The 21,497-nt window shown below is 43.9% G+C and overlaps 1 protein-coding gene across 2 annotated transcripts in view; it reads right to left on the bottom strand.

Moving 5' to 3' along the window:
- HELZ (helicase with zinc finger) overlaps positions 1 to 21,497 on the bottom strand; it is a 236,220-nt gene that overhangs the window by 125,466 nt on the left and 89,257 nt on the right. For both annotated transcript variants that reach the window (XM_060252939.1, XM_060252940.1), the window contains exons 12-13: positions 13,989 to 14,322; positions 3,004 to 3,134 (exon numbers count right to left, since the gene is read on the bottom strand). In XM_060252939.1, coding sequence (XP_060108922.1) covers positions 3,004 to 3,134; positions 13,989 to 14,322 — 465 coding nt within the window. The remainder of the gene's footprint in view (positions 1 to 3,003; positions 3,135 to 13,988; positions 14,323 to 21,497) is intronic.

The following is a 21,497-nucleotide window of genomic DNA, read 5'->3' as shown; positions in this document are numbered from 1 at the left end:
CTAAGTTTTTTTTAAATCCATCCATATCTATGTCACTGAGCTTGCCCATCACATGTTACATAAATCTGTTGTAAACTGTATCTTCCACTTTTTATATACTATATTTCAATAAATTTTAAATTTTATCTCACAAAGCCATAATTCTCTCTGATGAACTATAAGCTCTGTAACGGGACCTGTAAAGTATAACTCAAAAGACTTGCAATCATTGATAAACTCTTTCAAATGACAGTCTTTAGCACAAGAAACCTGCATCAGAGAACAAGAAAAATGAGCAAGCGCTCATTTGATGAATGAATAAGCATCAGAACAGAAAACAGCTCTATGGACATTGTTATACTTAGCAGGTTAATGACTTCGATATGCAGTTTTAGAGTGCCTAGTGACAGATTTAAAAGTAGGTACAGAAAGTAGAAAACAACTGTCTCCAGGGGTTGAATTCTAGCAGGAGCTCCTTTGCATATTAGGCCACACACCCCTGATGTAGCCAATCCTCCAAGAGTTTATAAGACTTTTTTTTGTAAGGTCTTGGAGGATTGGCTACTTCAGGGGCATGTAGTCTAATATGCAAAGGAGCTCCTGCTAGAATTCCACCCCTGCCTGTCTCTGAAGCACATGCGGCCATGCTCTCATTAAGAGATCTACCTTGGTGTTAGTTTTGTGGACTAGGAAAACTTGCGTGAAGTGTAAGGGGTTAAAATGAAGAGGAATTTATTGAATTCTTTTCACATATGACAGCCATGGAGTACTAGAAAGATTATATGAATGGAAAACCAAAATAGAAAGACAAATTAGAAGCAAAAATCATCTTGAGTACAGAAATACAAGACAAAAACAGTTGTATCTACATTAAAAGAACAAAGAGAACTATGTTAAAAATGAAAAATTAACAGGATTTATGCAGGAAAAAGTAAATAACCCACTGAGCTCAATATTTTTAATTCCCAAAATAAAAAAGAACATCATTTTATTAGACTAAAATATTAACTTAATGAACATTACAGGAGTTATTTATAATGACACAAGAAATACAAAATTATTTGCCAACCATCACCCTCATTTAGTGAAGGTGATGCATATTCAAAGACAGACTTCTTCACATGCGTCATTTTGTTCAATCAGGAACCAGAAAGACAAAAATTGCTGCAGGCAGAGCTCATGGTAATAGATCTTCCTGTATTTGCAGATCTGCATTAGGTTCTCAAGAAAAGCTCACAAACTGTATACATAGCAACAAACAAAGATACTCGTAACAGCTCTGGGAGGTGATCACCCAGTCCTCTACTTTCCTCCTCATTGAGGGGGAAAAGGGTTCAGATTTAGTCTCCCCCTTCCCCCATCTAAATGTTCAGCATGTATCTGTGGCCTAGCAACATATATTTTCTATGAAGAAGAGGTTTGCTGAACAGTTGACCTCTATCTTCAAACCCTTGGTCTCACCAGGAGAAAGCACTTCCTTTTCCCTCAACCTTACCCCACTGAGCTGATTTCTAATTTAAACAAAAAAAAATTTAAAAAGACTGTGGAAGTTTGATCTGGGCTGAAAGGAAACATACCTGTTTCCTGGACTGTAGAATTATGGGGAAAGAGAATAGTCTGTGAAATCCCACTACTTACATGAAAAAGTAGACAATGTTTCCAAATGGCTGAGACTCTCTCCTGCCTAAATCCCTAGTTTCTGTCCAAAAGTAGGCTGACTCAGATCAGAAATCAGATAAGATTAAAAATCCAGAGCACAGTACACTGCATGAATTCAATACATACATCTTGCTTTCTTCAGAGTACACCATCACAATACACATTCACTAAGACTAATGATTTGATTCAGTGATTTCTTACATGTACAGGAGTTCTATTTTCTGCATGGAATTCCCTTGCTGCAAGAGTAGCTCTCTTCCTTTTTACTGAATCTTTCCAATAAAACAAGCAGAGAAGTAGAAACTCTGATGTGTGATTTAATGTTAAAAATAGCCATAAGCACCTGAATATGGAATGGGAGGTGGCTTGGCACAACAACTGCTGATAGGAAAACACCCACTGAGGATGAGCACTACTTTTCCTATACATTTCCCTAGAAGAATTCATAATTAGAAGACAGAAAGAAGCAACAACATTAAGAGCAGTGGTAGGCTGGTTGTTTACTACAAAAAATCTCAGTGACCTAAGCCCTGCCTCACCTTCACACACCCAGTGAAGGCAGCAAGGAGAATAACAAACACGTGGCTTTGCCCTGGTGGTCCAGGCATGGTATGGATAGAAAGATGGAGAATGGGCCTATAGAATTTAAGCAAACTATAATTTATAGGCACAATAAAACCACTCTGCAATTTATTCATTTGGGCATTGTATATGCCATTGATTTGCTAGGCCAGTTCATACATTAAACTGGAGGGGACATGTTTGGAGCATCTAGGTGTTCAGTCACCGATATTATCCATGACCTTGTCACTACTATTCCAATCAAAAAAAATATTTGGGACAGGCAAATCATATTTTGGCAGGTTATAAATACAGGCCCTTGGAATAGGGCAGGATGCAATGCTAATTATTTAGATGTACATATGATACAAAGGTCTTCTATTAGTAGAGCTTTCCTCTGAAACAAAACCCTCCCTGAAATGTATTACATCTACCAAAAGGCTCTTTTCATTTAAAAAAAAAACACCTCCACTATTAGCAGCACCTGTGCACTGCTTTCAAATGGTAAGTGGCAAGAATAACTATTGTTACCAGCTTCTGTTTTCTAAAGCTGTTTCTGTAATAGAGGATGCAGTTCATTACAACTTACTTTTGATGTCAGAGAAAATAAAGAAAGCTGAAATCTTAATCTTGAATTTTAGAGGATGTTAGCAATTTACAGCCCTTTCACTTCCAATTATTGCAAAAACAGATAGGCAACAATGCACTTCTGGTGTAAGGGTATGCCTGAGGCATCTGTTACAAGTTGTTCGATATAATACCAATATGTCAGGTTCCAGTATCAAAGTGTTTGTGTTTTTGTACCTGGTAGGACTCCAAGGTATTGTGGGAATCATGCTGACATCTGGAAAAAGAATACTGTTGTCCTTGATCCTGTCCAAAGCATAATGCATTTCACAGAGTGGTAAGCGGTTTAACTGAAATTGAAGTTCGACCTATAGTACATATAAAATAAATGAATGAATGAAAAGCTGTACCAAAAAAACATCAATCGGAAGAAGCGGTCTTAGGCTCTATTAAACAAAGTTATTTCAATTACATTTGCCAACTTATTAAAATACCTGGAGGAGTCAAGCAAATGAAATCAAAATCTTTACTAGCCACCTTTATTTTGAACAATCAAAAGCACAAAGGAACATTTTTGGTAACAGTAGCAAAAATTTGTGTCTATAAGCAACAATATATATACCTGCGCTTTTATAATGAAGTGACATCTTCTAATAAACAAAATCCAGAATGCTCACAGACCTCTTTTTTTTGCTCAAAATTATATGATCAAAACTTAATAAGAGACAAAGTCATAAAATATTCACAAAAAAGAACAAGTCACAAGATACAGTATATGGTCAATGAGCAGCAAAATACCAGCACAACCCTCAAATCTCCAAAACTCAAAAGAACATAAGAAAACAGTAAAGTAATACAGAGTGGGGGGAGTTCTGTGGAAGACTTGAAGACATGGTGAATTAACCTTTTGATTTCTTTTAGGCACATAGGACTGGGGCCAAAAAAGAAATGGAAGGACAACAGAACCATGGCGTTCAGAAGGAGCAGGAGGAACTGGAAGGGTTACAGTAGCAGATCAGAACTGTTGAAAAGCTATGGTCCAAGAAAAATAGTTTGAAGAACCCAAGCAGTTTCTTGCAAGGGATTTGGGGTGTCCTTGCTATATCTTGCAATAAAGGTATGTGACAACACCAAACAAGCTAGTGATTTCTGATTACCTGCCAACTTCTCAAAAACAAAATCTTTTATTGAGACCAACTTAAATATAACACTGTGTGCAAGATTTCAAATAATCCAGATTACTTTATCAAATTCACAAGTCATGATTTTAGAGGCTCTTTGTCAACTTAATATGTAAAATTGCATAGCTGGCTTCAAAGGGTCAGGGTAGAGCTTGTATCAAGTTCTGCCCTTTGCATACTGAGAACAGCAAGCAAAACATTTGAAGGCACAGTAGTTGATTAAATGTCACTCTGGTAACAAGGGGGTTAGAATGTTTTAAATAACTAAATTTACATGCTAAGGGCCAAAATAGATGTTACATTTTTTTATGTCAGTCTGGGTTCCCCCAACCCATCTCACCTTCCCCTGCAGCCACACACCAACTGCAGAGAACTAAATGCACAAGTGCCATTTCAGTATGCTTCCCCTCAGGGATTTTTTTTGTAGAAAAACCTTAGCATGAACTCATTTGCATATTAGGCCATACACCCCAGACACCAAGCCAGCTGGAACTGCGTTCCTGCTATTAAAAAAAAAATAAAGCAGCGACTGGGGAAGCTCCTGGCTGTAGGGATGGAGATCCCATGGCAGTACCAGTTCGGGAGTCCAAGTTCAAGACACTCACCATCAACCAAAACTTTCTATCAATATATGGACATGATAGCAAAGTCCCATCAGATGTTGCAGAATATTGTAGAGGCAGCCTGTGCATCAGGCAGACCTAGACAATTTCCTAGTGCCCATGAGCACTAAAAGGAGCTTTTCAGTGACAAGCTGTGCACCCAGTTCCATCACTGCCAGCCAGGTGTATGGCATGGCTGCCAATGGTGCTGGCTGCCCCTGCCCACCTTCCTGCCCCTCCACCCCCATGAAGGAGGGAGAGAGGAAGAGTAGGCACCTACCATCTCTGCCACCATGGGGTTCTGCACACACAAAACTTGCAGGGTAGCTGTGGTGCCTTGCCCATCAGAAAAAGAAGAAGAGCTAGTTTTTATCTACTCCAAGAGTCTCAAAGCAGCTTACAATCACCTTCCATCCCTATCCCCACAACAGGTACCTTGTGAGGTAGGTGAGTCTGAAAGAGTTCTGAGAGAACTGTGACTGGTTTAAGGTCATCCAGCAGGCTTCATGTGAAGGGGTGGGAAATCAAAGCTGGTTCTCTAGATTAGAGTCCACTGCTCTTAACTACTATACCAGGGGTGGCCAACGGTAGTTCTCCAGATGTTTTTTGCCTACAACTCCCATCATTGGCCATGCTTGCTGGGGCTGATGGGAGTTGTAGGCAAAAAACATCTGGATGTTTTACCAGTTTTACCAGGCCCACAGGACAGAAGTCTTGGGTGTGTGCTCGATGCAAGGAGCTCCTGGTCCTCAGGGAATGAGTTTGTACCCTTCAGGATGAGGTGACTGACCTGGAGAAGCAGAGACAGTCAGTTAGGCACTCGGAGAAGACTCTCGGGGACGTATTAGATGAGCCCCGCTCTGAACGTGGCAGCTCCGTTGCTGCCAGGGAGCATGAGGGTCGAGAGGGAACAGGTCACCGGGCTGAGGATAAGGGGAATGTGCCCTCAGAAGGGACCTCTTTTTCAGTTGGTGAGCAGAAATCCTTTTGCACCAAGGAACCATCCCTGGGCAGGGAGAGAGGGGGGGTGGTCTTGGTAGTTGGTGCAAAAGCTGTTCATAAATGATTTGAAGTTGAGAGTAAGCAGTGAAGTGGCCAAGTTTGCAGATGACACTAAATTGTTCAGGGTGGTGAGAACCAGAGAGGATTGCGAGGAACTCCAAAGGGATGTGTTGAGGCTGGGTGAGTGGGCGTCAACATGGCAGATGAGGTTCAATGTGGCCAAGTGCAAAGTAATGCACATTGGGGCCAAGAATCCCAGCTACAAATACAAGTTGATGGGGTGTGAACTGGCAGAGACTGACCAAGAGAGAGATCTTGGGGTCGTGGTAGATAACTCACTGAAAATGTCAAGACAGTGTGCGTTTGCAATAAAAAAGGCCAACGCCATGCTGGGAATTATTAGGAAGGGAACTGAAAACAAATCAGCCAGTATCATAATGCCCCGGTATAAATTGATGGTGCGGTCTCATTTGGAATACTGTATGCAGTTCTGGTCACCGCGCCTCAAAAAGGAGATCATAGAATTGGAAAAGCTGCAGAAAAGGGCAACTAGAATGATTAAAGGTTTGGAACACTTTCCCTATGAAGAAAGGTTAAAAAGCTTGGGGCTCTTTAGCTTGGAGAAACGTCGACTGCGGGGTGACATGATAGAGTACTTTTCTGCCTTTCTCACAATACAAGAACTCGTGGACATTCAATGAAATTGCTGAGCAGTCAGTTTAGAATGGATAAAAGGAGGTACTTCTTCACCCAAAGGGTGATTAACACGTGGAATTCACTGCCACAGGAGGTAGTGGTGGCTACAAGCATAGCCAACTTCAAGAGGGGGTTAGATAAAAATATGGAGCAGAGGTCCATCAGTGGCTATTAACCACAGTGTGTATATATATGTATGTAAATATATACACACACACACAATTTTGGCCACTGTGTGACACAGAGTGTTGGACTGGATGGGCCATTGGCCTGATCCAACATGACTTTTCTTATGCTCTTATTGAAGAAGTACCTCCTTTTATCCATTCTAAACTGACTGCTCAGCAATTTCATTGAATGTCCACGAGTTCTTGTATTGTGAGAAAGGCCTGGAGAATCTACTTACCTTATTGGGAACACAAGGAATCTGGGTTCCTGGTCCTTACACAGCACCCAGGCTAAGAGCCACAGGCCAAGAGCCAAGAGCCCTTTAGCTCTCTGGCAAGGCGCAGCTTAATAATGCAAAGAGGGTGGGGAACACAGCCACTCCTAATCAATCAGCAGCAATCACCTTCACCTTCAGCCTTTCACACGAACTCAGAAGTTTTCAGCAACTCCCCCAGCTGCTAAGGCATATACCTCACGCTTGTAGCACCTCTCTGCAGTTTATTTGGTTCTGGGGACCATCATTCCACTCTGAGACTCTCATTCCACATTCCAGTCTCAGACCAGTCTATCTGCCCAGAGACTGCCATTCTAAATCTGTTCCACATTTCATTGCAGCTTTTGTGTGCTGCAATATATTTCAGTGGAGCCCATGCAAGAATTGGCATTCCTGGCTCCCTTTATATGCAGTGGGCATCACAGAGCTGGAAGGGGCTATACAGGTCATCTAGTACAACTGCCTGCTTAATGCAGGATCAGCCTAGAGAGCATCCCTGACAAGTGTTTCTCCAGCCACTGCTTAAAGACTGCCAGTAAGGGAGAGCTAACCACCTCCCTAGGTAGCTGATTCCGCTGTTGAACAACTCTTACAGTAACAATGTTTTTCCTAATATCCAACCGATACCTTCCCACCCTTAAAACCCATTATTGTGAGTCCTATTCTCTGCTGCTAACAGGAACTCCTCCCTGCCCTCCTCTGAGTGACAGCCCATCAAACAGTTAAAGAGAGCAATCATGTCCCCCTTCAACCTCTTCTTCTCCAGATTGAACATTCCCAAGTCCCTCAGCCTTTCCTCATAGGGTTTGGTCTCCAGGCCCCCCATCCAGTATGCATGTTGCTCATTTTTGTTACCCAGATGTAGAACGACCCTTGGCACTTACCGTGAGGGGTCCTTCTCCTAAGAGGACAGGAGGACATCTTGGGTGTTTCCCACCGTCCAATCAGGGAGGCAGGAATCTTGAAAAAAACTTCCCCTTCCTGTGGATGTGGGAACCACCCTCCTTCCAGTTCGGGTGACTCCGAGAAGCAGTACAAAACTCTTGCAACCATCGCTGCTATGAAAAAAAGGTGAGCTAACTGGTGGTCGGTACAAAAACTTGGCATGAGCCTCCCAAACCGACTGAAATAAACTCGTATAGAAACTGAGAAAAAACAGGTAAACTACAGGTAGCCTGTGTTAAAGAGTAATCAACAGCTGTAGGTGAGACTACAGGAGAAGAAGTTAGATCCAGACACATAAAAGATAGATGCTGCCCAAGGTAGGACGATAGAAGAAGGGGAGGGCAAGATGTCCTCCTGTCCTCTTAGGAGAAGGACCCCTCACGGTAAGTGCCAAGGGTCGTTCTCCCTAAGAGGCGGAGGACGTCTTGGGTGCTCCCATAGCAGTATGTCATACAGGGTGGGATCGTCCTACTCAGGCAGCACATGTTGCAGGATTCGTCTGCCAAAGGCTGCGTCCGCCGACGCATATGCGTTCAACTTATAGTGTCGGATGAAAGTGGAGATAGATGACCACGTAGCTGCCTTGCACACCTCCTCTATGGAGGCATTCCTGTTGAAGGCAGCATTGGTGGCCGCACTCCTGGTTGAGTGTGCAGTGATCCCTGGTGGTACTTGAAGGTTTAACGCCTTATACGCCTCCGATATACACTGCTCGATGGCGTAGCTAATTGCTGATTCGGACATCTTCTGTCCCAGTCTAGGAGCCGCTTATATTAATGAACATGAAGTCTGATTTTCGGATAGATTCAGTTCTTGTAAGATAGACCTTAATTGCTCTTCGCACGTCTAAGGTATGCCATGTGCGCTCCTTGGGATGCTTGGGATCCGGACAGAAGGATGGTAAGTTGATCTCTTGACTCTGATGGAATCTAGAAGAGACCTTCGGTTGGAAGGTAGGGTCCGGATAGAGGACCACCTTGTCCTTGTGGAACACACACAGTTCCCTGTTAACCGATAAGGCCCCGATCTCTGAGACTCTTCTGGCCGATGTTATTGCCACCAGAAAGATGGTCTTCATACGCATGAACTTTAGGGATACAGAACTTAAGGGCTCGAAAGGAGGACCTGTTAGGGCCGAGAGTACCAGGTTCAATCTCCAGGTAGGAAACCGATGTACTTGTGGTGGAGAACTCATGGAGGCTCCTCTAAGGAAGCGTCGAATATGGGGGTGAGATGAGAGGTTCACGCCAACCACCTGCTGGAGAACTGAGGATAAGGCTGCCACCTGACGTTTGAGGGTAGCTGGCTTCAATCCAGAATGGAGACCGTCCTGAAGGAACTGCAGGATCTTGGGGACAGAAGGATGCAACGGGTCCACGGCTTTTCTCCGACACCATCTGTGGAAGGCTTTCCAGGACATGTCGTAGATCCGCGTTGTGGAGCTTTTTCTGGATGCTAGGATGGTGTTCGTCACGTCACTTGCATAACCAAGATCTAGGAGAGAGCGCCGTTCAACCTCCAAGTGGTCAACCTCAGCCAGTCTGGATGAGGATGCCACACCGGGCCCTGTAACAGCATGTCTGGACAGATTGGTAAGTGAAGCGGCTCCGCTACTGACATATGTTGGATTGATGAGAACCAGTGACGTCGCGGCCACCAGGGAGCAACCAGAATGACGTCGGCCCTTAGCAGCCTGATCCTTCTGAGCAACCTCGGAATGATCGGGATTGGGGGAAAGGCGTATAGAAGGCCTTGCGGCCAGGGAGAAGTTAATGCGTCCGTGGCCTCCGCTTCGTAGTGGTAGTACCTCGTGTAGAATCGAGGAAGCTGGTGGTTCTGAGAAGACGCAAAGAGGTCCAACTCCGGCGGGCCGAAGCGTGTCACTATCGTTAAGAAAAGCTTCTTGTTGAGAGACCACTCTCCCGACTGAATGTTCTCCCGGCTGAGCCAGTCCGCCTTGATATTGCAAGTCCCCTTGATATGGACTTTAGATGTCTCTCCGCCCATTCGAACAGTTTCACGGCCTCCTTGTGAAGGGAAGTCGACCTGGACCCCCCTTGATTGTTTAAATAAGCCTTGGCAGCGATATTGTCCGTTCGAACCAGGACATGCCTCCCGGTCACCTGGTTCTGAAAGTACAGGAGAGCCAGTCGAATGGCACGGAGTTCCGGAAGGTTGATGGGAAGACTCGCCTCCTCGGTTGTCCACTGGCCCTGGGTAGGTATCTCGTTGAGGGTCGCCCCCCAACCTGAAAGGCTGGCATCCGAAAAGAGCTGTATTTCCTTCTCTACGAGGAACGTTCTCCCCTGACACAGGTTGTGGTCCTTCGTCCACCACAGGAGACTCTCCTTGACCTTCTTGGGAACAGTCAACGACATAGGGTGCTTCTCCATGATCTGGATCTGATAAGGGAACAAAAACATCTGAAGTTGTCTGGTGTGAAAGCGGCCCCATTGAAGCGCCTCTAGATTTGAGACTAGAAGACCCATAAGTTGTGCCAGGGTCTGGAGAGATGACAATGGTTCCCGCACTATCTGGAGCACCAATGCCTTGGTCCTCAGTATCTTTTCTTCTGGGAGGAAAACAGAGTTCATCCTTGTGTCGATGACCATACCCAGATGTTGTAGCCTCTGGGACGGCTGTAAATGACTCTTGGGAATGTTGATTATGAACCCGTGTTGTTGAAGACAGGATATGGTGTGTATAACGTCCTGCTCCGCACTCTCCCTCGACGAGGATCTTATCAGCGGGTCGTCGAGGTAAGGGTGCACATGTATCCCTCTCTGTCTGAGGATTGCTATCAGGTTCACCAACACCTTGGTGAACACCCGTGGTGCCGTCGCCAGGCCGAAAGGTAAGGCTCTGAATTGGTAGTGAGTCCCATTTACGCAAAAACGAAGAAACTTGCGATGTGCTGGGAGGATGTACAGATATGCCTCTGTTAGGTCCAGAGAAGACATGTAGTCCTGATGGTGCAGGGACTCCGTTATAGATTTGATGGACTCCATACTGAAGTGACGGAGGTTGATATGTCTGTTTAAAAATTTCAGGTCTAGAATCGCTCTCCAGTCCCTGTTTTTCTTGGGCACCGTGAAGAAGATGGAATAGACGCCTTGACATCTCTGCAATGGAGGAACAGGTTCTATCGCTGCAATTTCCAGCAAATGTTGAATTGCTTTGAGGGTGATGCTTTTTCGTTCTGGGTTTGAGCGAAGAGGAGACACCAAGCAACGATCTCGAGGTGCCCTTTTGAATTCTATGGGGTAACCCCATGAAACGATTTCCAACGTCCAAGCATCGACCCTCGAGGCCGCCCACGCCTGCTGGAAGTGTAGTAGACGGCCCCCCACTGGAATAGAATTCCAGTCATGCTTTGTTGGGCTTGGGGCCTTTCTTGAATTTGTCGGACCTATCGGGCTGATTCCTCTGGAACCGGGAATTGGAGAAGCCCTTTCGGAAACTCAGTTTGGACTGTCCCCAGGTTGTTCTTCTGAAGTCCTGTTTTGGTTTGGAGAAGCTGGAGGAGGCACGAAAGGAACCAGACCCGAAGCTTCTCTTATCGGAGCGGCGCAGATACTTGGGCATGGCCTTTTTCTTATCCCGTGTTTCCACCAGGATCTTATCCAGGGTGTCTCCAAATAGCTTTTCTCCCTGGAATGGGTATGCTGACACGATGGACTTCGATTGCACGTCTGCCGGCCAAGCCCGGAGCCATAACCCCCGCCTTGCTACGGTGCTTGATGCCATTGCTCTAGCGGAGAAAGTGAGGGCATCCAATGAGGCATCCGCTGAAAATTCGGAGGCCCTAAGGAGTCTGCAGGTACCTTCCAGGACCCGTTTATCCACGTCTGGCAGTAGCTGGGTAAGCCGTCTTATCCAGACGATCGCTGCTCTGGAAACTATAGAGGTGGCCGCAGCTGCCTTGATGGCCAGAGCCGTAGCTTCGTGGCTCCTCTTCAAAGCCAGGTCTATCTTTTTGTCCCAGTTGTCTCGCACCGAGCCATGGCCATCCTCAGCTAACAGACCGTGTGACTGTAAGGCTGCAACTGGTGCATCCACCAATGGTACTTGCAGCATATTGTTAGCAAAAGCAGGTAATTCATAGAGCTTCTTGATAGAATTGCGTACCTGTCTGTTGGTACTAGGTTTGGCCCACTCAGATTTCAACTGACGCTCAAAGAACTCAGGGAAGGGAAAAACCTTTTCAGAGGATCTGAATCTGGGGAAAAACTCCGTATTTCCCTTGGGTTTGTTTTTGGGGTTGGCTAGTGGGTGGGGAGACTCCTGCTCCTGATGTTTGTAAGTCTAGAGCAGACAGCACCTTGGCTAAAAGAGGTTGGAACGCTTCTGCCTTGAAAAACCGTGATGAGGGTTCCGGACTGCAACGTCCTCTATCTCCTCATCAGATAAGAATTCGCCCTCCTCCCGATCTCCCCCATAGGAATCATGAGAGTGGGTCTCAGAAATGGATCTTTCGCTCTCCATCTGGTCACAGAGCAGAGGTTTCTTTGAAGCCCTATGGTGGCTGGAGCTACCTCTGGACCTCTTTGGAGAAGGTGATCTGGAGGAGGAACTGGACCTGGGGGACCTGGGTCTCCTATGGCCAGATGCCCTGACTGCTGCCCCCACCGTCTGCTTTATTGATTCAAGAAACTCAGTAAAAAAGGGAGGGTCCCATAAAGGGTACGTTACCCAAGCCCGACTGGGGCTGGCAGGTCTGCGTGGCTTCCAGTGCAGGTTGGATCACATCTGCGACTGAGTCTTCCGCCAGGAGGTTGGCATCGGGACGTTCCTGCATCTGGAAGCTGCATGGCTGAGATCTATCCCCGTTTCGCGCCTTTTTGCGCTCCCCAAGATGGCCGCCGCCAGTGGGGAAGAGCCCTGACGAGGAAGCCTCCTCCGTGGCTGGGGAAGACCAGCGCCGCCTGCGTTCGCCTTTGGGTTTCTCGCCCCTACAGGGCACGTTGCCGGTAGCCAAGGCAAGCTTAGAAGTCATGCCGGCTCCGGAGGCGGGCCTCTCGGTTCCGCGCCAGGCGTCAGGAACCAGGTCATCGTCCATGAACGCGTCTCTTGACCGACGCGTCATTTTCCCTCTCCTCTGCGGCTTGAATGCTGTGCGCTCGGCTGCGGCTTGAGTTTAAACAGCCGCGCCGTTTCTGAAGCGCTGAAGAAAGTGGGGGGGGGGAAGGAGGCAGAGAAGCTGAGAGGGACTGAAGGACGGATTGAAAGGCAGAAAAAAGATCTCAGGTAGAATATCAGGAGATGAACAACAAGGTAGGAACTGAGGGGAAAGAAAAAGTATCTTTTTTTTTTTTTTTTAAGAGATAGGCAAGTAATGAGAAAGGGTAGGAACCTAGCCTAAACGCTGCTACTCCCTGTCGAGGCAGGAAATAAACTGGAAGGAGGGTGGTTCCCACATCCACAGGAAGGGGAAGTTTTTTTCAAGATTCCTGCCTCCCTGATTGGACGGTGGGAAACACCCAAGATGTCCTCCGCCTCTTAGGGAGAACTTGGCACTTATCCTTGTTAAACTGCATCTAGTTCACATTCACCCACTTTTCCAGTGTATTCAGTGTGGGCACTCCATCATCTCCCATTGTTGGGCAATATTGTCATTTGTTTTAATATGTCCCCCAATGTCAAACCAGAGAAGCCAACACAAACCATAGAAGACAATATTGCAAGACCAATTTCAAAGCACATAAACCAAGCCAAGCCAAGCCAACCTGGCAAGTGAATATCAAGCCCTGGCAAGAAGCCACAGACACAGTAAAAAAAAAAATTAAAAAGTCACGGGAGCTTTAAAATGCTGGCCCTAAATATTCCTGACTACTGCTGAATGCTTCTGGAATTTTTCAGTATTACCAACAGAGTATTTTTGGGATAAATATGTGTATTGGAAAAATCCAAATACACATCCCTAGTAGCTATGCTGTATTCTCTATCCTTGGCACAGCAGCTCTCCAAGTGCAGAAAGTGCTTTCCACAAGTTCCTTTACTACTCCTAATAAACTATGCAAATGCACTCAGTGGCACTAATACTAGGGATGTGTCTGGTAGTCTGGTACTCAGTTCCATAATACTGCTTTGTAACAGAGAATCACAGTAACTGACACGACATGGTGCTGCCCCAATGCACAAAATAAGATTGCAAGTTTTATATGATGTGAAGATAGTGATATGCAACAGAACTCTTGCATAACATTAGAATATTTACCATTCAGTTCTTCTGTTTAAAATAAGTATATATGCTGTGATGATTAAGATGAACAAGAGTTACTGAAATACCTAAGATAATGAGAACTATTAAAAAACTAAGATGTTTTATAGTAAGAAATTTCCAGCCAAATATACCTGCATTTCACAATCTGCTTGAAGATTAAGTTCTTCACAGCATTCCCTGGATATTCTCAAAAAGATATACTCCTTTGTTTTTTCCTCTATTGCTGCTTCATACACCTTCTCTTTGGTTCCTTGGGTCAGTACTGATTTCTCTTTAGTGACTGGCAATAAATAAACAGCATTGACTTTGGTCATCACCAGTCGTCCTGCCAGAGTATCTTCAGAAAGCGTTTCAGTGAGTTTAAAGCGTCCAAAAAGTTGTCCATTTTGGGCATACTTTGCACCTCCAGAAACACCGGTGAGCATGAAGCTTGCTACAATCTGCAATTGCACTTTAATATTGAACCTAGATCAGAAAACATACAGTTAGAGCTGAAAAAGGAACTGAATCTTTACAAGCAGTAAAAACAGTAAGACAACTAAAGATCAAAGACACACAATACTCTGGTTTTCAGAAACATGAGGCATTAGCAACCCTATGAAATAATCCAATGTATTTCTGTCCATTAATATGACTTACAAAACTATGAAGAACAAAAATGAACATAAGTAGGGTGCTTTGCTTCCAGTTTAATTAAAGTTATTAGGAAATAATTACAAATCTTCATTTGATCCAGTATTCCCTTCCCAATTAAACCTTATTTCACAATTAAAACTGCTAACCTTTAAAGTGCCACAGGATTCACTGTTGTTTTTACAAAACTAACTAGACTTTTGTTTTACTCTATTTAAATAATAATTCCACTCTTTGTTCTAATTGTTTTCAATTGTTTTTTTTATTTTAGCTTGGTTTTGTTTCAATGATGTGTTTTTGTTTAGTTTTAATCCTTTAACATATTTTATTACCTATATTTTTGTTCTATTAACTGCCTTCCTATCCCTGATGAGGGCAGAAAGACAGAATATAAATATTGTAAATAGGACTTCTCATTTCTGGCTTGAGCTGGGCAGTGGTGGTGCTGTTTGCTCCATGAGGAATTATGTCTTTTAATTGTTTTTAGCTGGTTTTATCTTCTGGTTTTATTCCCAGGGTCACTGGCTTGATTTGTTTTATTGTATAGTAGCTGCTTTTGGCAGCCTCAAATGTTTTGATTTTTGTTTCTGTGTATTTTTTTTGTTTGCCTCACCACTTGAGTGTGAATAGGTGGTTTGTGCTCCACTTTGGAAGAACACTGTTTTAGCAGGGGAGTAATCTTTGTTCTCCGCTCCGTTGAGTGTTTTATATTGTTTTAAATAGTTGGTTGTCCAGTTTTAAATTATTTAAATGGTTTTAACTTTCTAACACCTTCCAGCCTCTATTGGCTTGTTGGGTTTTTGTTTTAAATCGCTTATCGGTTTTGTAAGAGTTATGTGTTGAAGTGGGCGGCATTCCAGCTATCTGCAACTGCTCTCTGAGGAACAGAGTGAGAGTCCAATGGCATCTTTAAGACCAACAAAATTTTATTCAGGGTGTAAGCTTTCATGTACATGCACACTTCATCAGGCAATGAGATGGAATACAGTGAGCAGTGGTACATACAGGCAGTGGGCAGTGCTTTAGTGTGCACAACACTGAAAATGTTTTTAACAGATTAAAAGAATGACAAATTTGGTCTGATTATTTATATGCATCAGTTCAATTGGGAGGGGGACAACAAAGCCAATAAACGTCAGAACTGGAGAATAATGGTGAGAGTCTGGCTGATTTCGCACTAACCTTGCTCCACAGCAGGCTTCCCTTTTCTCCGGAGCAAGCTAGCGATTTCAAACCTGTTTTTTCAGGTTTATGTTGCCGCGTATCAAATCAAGGATTGCCATGACGAAAAATGGCAGCACAGAGCAGCTTGTGCGAAATCACTAAGCCTGCTCCGGAAAAAAAGGGAAGCCTGCCATGAAGCAAGGTTAGTGTGAAATCAGTCTCTGTCATAAGGTTACTTAATTGTAAAGAGTAATAAATTTAGTCTGTTATTGTGCTGCATCTAGTCTCAAGCATGGGTTAAACTAACAATACCTATCTCTTTGAGGTGTTTCTGTCTACCTCATTTCATTCTAACATGTAGCTGGCATTACAAACATTATCCCAGTACACTAATACAGAAAATAAATACATAATGTGACCGAAGTATGATAGCCTCAGTTTAGTCACTTGAGCTTGTAGGGAGAGTTCAGGCTTGATTTGATCTAAAACTCACTAGCTTGTCTTTTTTGACAGTCCATGGTATTCATAAAACTCTCGTCCAACTTCACATTTCAAGTGAATCAACTTTCTTCCTTTCAGCTTTCTTCATTGTCCAACTTTCATATCCATACATAGTAATGGGTAATGTTTTGGCATGAATTATCTTTTCTACACATGAAACTTTTCTACACAAGAATCTACAGTTTATTTTCTAGCTTCTTCTAGCTCCTTCCCAGTCTCAATCTCCTTCTGATTTCTTGGTTGTAGTCTCCCTTTTGGTTGATGATTGAGCCAAGGAATAAAAAACAGTTAACTGTTTCTGTTGGATTAGGTGTGATTGCCAGGGGGTAGTAGGTGTGGAGACACCAGCAATGGTAATGAGACAGGAAACCTAGGTCTCAATTCTGTTCAGGAGAATTCTGTCCAGGAGGGTGCAAAGAATAAATTGATATGTCTGACATTATTACTTATTTATTTAGATTTTTAGAAACCACAACATTCATCTGCTGACCTAAGAAGAGGAGTGCTCTTACAAAGGAGTTTCAAAAAGAAATTAGGAAGAGAGGCTGCTGAATTGAAATTGATAATCAAAAGAATGCATTCTCCTGAACCGAAAGCTGGTTTTCCTGTCTCGTTATCAGTGTGTGCTATTATTTATTTCTTACATTTCTAGCCCTCCTTCCTTACAAGTGGTCTCACAGCAGGTAACAACAAGTAGTATAAGACAATCAAAAGACATCATAACCCATTTAACAATTTTAAAATAAAATATAAATTAAAATATCAAAATTATCAGATGGCTACATCTGATTTGGCTACAATTTAAAAATAAAATATAAATTAAAATATCAAAATTATCAGATGGCTACATCTGATTTGGCTACATCACTCCACTCTCTAAGATATAAGGACCAATCCAACTGTTCTAATTCCTAATCAGGGTCTTTATGAAAGAAAATAAATCCAGATAGGAACAGAGAAATCCTTTTTACAAACTTTTCAGATTGAGCCAAAATAATTTTCTCAATGTACACTGTATTTGTCAGAAGAATCCATCCTCCCACCGACCCACCCAACCTGCCTCCCTCCCTCCAAAGAAGTATGCTTGCACACAAAAGCTTAAATCTCCCGTGAGAGTCCAACATTGCTCTCTCTTCCTCTTTTCTCCCCTTTCATCCTGATAAGAGGAGAAGCAGCCTTGGAGAAGCAAGCAGAAGGGAGCGGGAGGGTGTGTGTGTGAGAGAGAGAGGCAGAAAAGAGAGAGGGGCAAAGACTCAAGAGGGGGAGAAAGAGGGAGGGAGAGGGAAGGAGGCAGGCTTGTCTTTGCATCTCTTTTGCACAAAGCAGCCACAGAGTTCTCTGGGTGCCTGTGGGGGGGGGGAGGCAAGAGGCAGGAAGCAAAGAGCTACTGAGGGAGCTGGGCGGAAACCAAGGTAAGGCACAGCTGCAGCAGCCCTGAAAAACCAAGCAGGAGGAGGTGGGGGGACTGGATCTGAGCCCTGTGTGGGTCAGATGCGGCCCGTGGGACGGGCTTTTAACACCCCTGATATATGGCAATAATGACATCATCAAGATACACACCCATCACTATACAGTATGAATGGCAGTATGACCATCATATTTTGTGATACAAACAGAAATGTATGTGTTATCTAAGATTATTACATGAGATTTTTACTGCAACGTTTTTATAGCAAGCCATTATTTTTAGACAAACCCTGTATGCCAGGATCTTTTAATTTTAGATTTTATACTTAAATAAAATGATGTTATTTTCATATGTGGGGCTTCTTCTGACATCTGTGAACTAAGAGCCCTCAGCAGATCCAAATCTAACATGATAAAAATGTATATCTGAAATAACCAACATAAACGACGACAGAACATCATGTTCTTTTTTGTTCACGGCTGTTTCATCAGATACCCTGTAATGTCTGCATTACTTGGTTATTTGGAATAGTTCTGTTGGACTTTAAAGTGGCTACTTTAAGAGTTTGTTGTTCATTATACTCAGAAATGCAAATCTAATTAGCACTTTCATGTGCTTTCACAAAAATCACACTGCCAAGTAAAAAGTACAATGAACTGTTGTGACTCCTTTTACTGTAAATTTAAACTCTGCATAATTTGTTCTTCACAGCTGCAAAATTCAGGTGACAAAGGAAAAAAACAGTCTTGGTATTCTTTCAAGGCTTTGACATTTATTGCATGTACTGTGATATAAACCAAGAAACTTTTTTAGATGTTGGACAACATGGCATCTAAAGAGCGCAAATAGAAAGCTAAAGTTCCAGCTCATCAGTTTAGAGATACAGTTTTAATCATGTGGCTAATGTGAAGCTGAAGTACATTTTCCACTAAGTTCTTAATGCTTACAATTCAAAGCTTCATGGCACAGCAGAAATTTGAACGTAGGTCTCTCAGATCCTTGTTCAACACTCTAGCCAATATCTTATGCTGGAATTAGAGGCACCACTGAGATAAGCATTTCAACTCCACTGTCCTCCACCCACCTCAGGACTCAAAGTGGCTTATAAAGAAACAAAAATATGTAATTTAGACAGACAGGTGAACAAAAATTTACTAAATAGCTCTACCTACTGAAGAGTTGTTCTAAAAATGAGATAAATCTTCAAGCTCAAAACTCAATGAACAGCTAAAACTCAACACAAAGACATTGTATGTGGCGTACAGAGTCTGCCAATTCACCAACTGTCTTCCCAGTGTATTTCTACATATTTATAGAATGAATGCACAGAGTTATGTAAGTAAATTTTTCAACAGCTCATCAACTACTGTATGTGCTTCTGCATGGTTTTGTGTATATTTTCCTTAATGTGGTTTCAGCAGCTGTTTTTTAAATTAAAAGCCAATATATACCAGTACTCTATAGCTTATGGCTACATAGCTCACTTTTTATAACTAAAACAGCACAACGTCCTATCCTGTCTCTCATGTATTTAACCTCTATATAATGTCTTTAGGACAAGTCCTTTGTAGTTTTGGGGTTGGCTCTCATCTATATGCTGATGACATCAAGTTCTATATCTCATCCAGATCTCCTAATGATGCAGTAGGTGTCCTGAATTGCTGAATATCTGCTCTGGTAAGACCTCACCTGGAGTATTCTGTTCAGTTTTGGGCACCACATTTTAAGAAGGATATAGACAAGCTGGAACAGGTCCAGAGGAGGGTGACGAAGATGGTGAGGGATCTGGAGACCAAAGGCTGAAGGAGCTGGGGATGTTTAGCCTGGAGAGGAGGCGGCTGAGAGGTGATATGATCACTTTCTTCAAGTATGTGAAGGGTTGTCATGTAGAGGATGGTGTGGAATTGTTTTCTGTGGCCCCAGAAGGTAGGACCAGAACCAATGGGTTGAAATTAAATCAAAAAAGTTTCCGGCTCAACATTAGGAAGAACTTCCTGACCGTTAGAGTGATTCCTCAGTGGAATAGGCTTCCTCAGGAGGTGGTGAGCTCTTCTTCCTTGGAGGTTTTTAAACAGAGGCTGGGTGGCCATCTGACAGCAATGAAGATCCTGTGTATTTAGGGGGAGGTGTTTGTGAGTTTCCTGCATTGTGCAGTGGGTTGGCCTAGATGACCCTGGAGGCCCCTCCCAACTCAATGATTCTATGATTCCAAGATTAAACTGCTAAGAATAAATGCATTCAAAACTAAATCCTGACAAGATAGAGGTAATGTTGATTGGGAAAGGCTTAAAGAAAAACAGGCTGCTTACCTGTAACTGATGATCTTCGAGTGGTCATCTGTGCATTCACATCCTTGGGATTCCAGGCGCCTGCGCTGGCTCTAACCGGTACTGAAAAAACTCTATAATAGATCATTGTGTCCCAACCACTGGGCATGCTCACGGACACAACCGCGCATGCCCAGTAGGCGGGATAGCAAGATCCCACCAGTTTCTTTCTGACCGCTGAAGCAACTCCAATAAACCTCTGAAGAACTGCCAGTGGAGGGGAGGAAGGGCAGGTGGTGTGAATGCACAGATGACCACTCGAAGATCATCAGTTACAGGTAAGCAACCTGTTTATCTTCTTCATGGTCTCTGTGCATCCTTGGGAGAATAGCAAGCTAAAGTCTACCTGGAGGAGGGAGCTGGCACTAGACGACTGCAGCCTGAAGCACCGCACTCCCCACACACATGCGGTCTGTCACACTCACATCTAAGGCATAATGCTTCACAGAGATATTCGGGGTTACCCAAGAAGCCGCTCTGCAGATGTCGGTAAGGGACACCCCCTTGAGGAAAGCAGTGGACGTAGCCAACGTACATGTAGAATGAGCTCTAGGAAGTCCCCGCAAAGGGCATTTGGCTTGCAGATACGCCAACTTAACAGTCTCTACAATCCATTTCGACAGTCTCTGGGAGGAGACTCGCTTTCCCTTAGAGGGACCGGAATAGCACGCAAACAGGCTAGACATCAAACAAAACTCCTTAGTTCTTTGAAGGTAGAACAACAAAACGCTCTTAACGTCAAGCGTATGCAGAGCTCTTTGTTCCTGACCCTGCGGGGAAGGAAAAAAGGCTGGTAAAAAAGTCTCGGAATGTAGATGGATCTCCAACCCCACCTTGGGCAAAAAGCGAATGTCGGGAGCAATGGCGACCCTTTGATCATGAAACCGCAGGTACTGAGGGTCTGATCTGAAGGATGAGAGCTCACCAACTCTCTTAGCAGACGTGATCGCCACCAAGAATGCCACCCTCCAGGAAAGGAGATGAAGGGATCATGAAGCCATAAGCTCGAAAGGGCAATGCATAAGACCTCTGAGAACCAAGGAAAGATCCCAACAGGGACTATGTGACAGGCGGATGCAGATGAAAAAGACCCTTTAGGAAACGCTAAGTTTCTGGGTGAGAAAACACAGTATAGCCCTCTATTTGGGCATGATGCGCAGATATCGATGCCAGGTACACCTTGATGGATGAGTATGAGAGACCAGAAAAAATTGTGCAAAGACTAGTTTGATCCGGAGAGAGCTGAGAAGAAACTACAAATGAGGCAAAACGTATGGACAGGTGAAAATACGCATCCTTGAGGTCGATGGTAGCCATCCAAGAGTTCTCCTCCAATAGTGGAAGGATCTGAAACAATGTAGTCATTCTGAACTAATTGTAGACGATACAAGTGTTCAAGCCCCGGAGGTCCATAATAGGCCGAAGGTCACCCTCCTTCTTTGGAATGATGAAATAACGGGAGTAGAACCCGGGAGTCCATGAAGAGCATGAGGGACAGGTTCAATGGCTCCCTTCTTTAGGAGAGACTGGACTTCGGTCTTTAGGGCCTCTGAGGGAGGTGTAATGATGACGTGTGGGATGGGTGGTGACTGTCATGGGTGCTGGGG

This window comes from Heteronotia binoei, chromosome 13, assembly GCF_032191835.1.
Source record: "Heteronotia binoei isolate CCM8104 ecotype False Entrance Well chromosome 13, APGP_CSIRO_Hbin_v1, whole genome shotgun sequence".
Taxonomy (NCBI): domain Eukaryota; kingdom Metazoa; phylum Chordata; class Lepidosauria; order Squamata; family Gekkonidae; genus Heteronotia; species Heteronotia binoei.
Note: the sequence above shows the minus strand (reverse complement) of the source record. Positions and strands in the feature narration are given on the sequence as shown.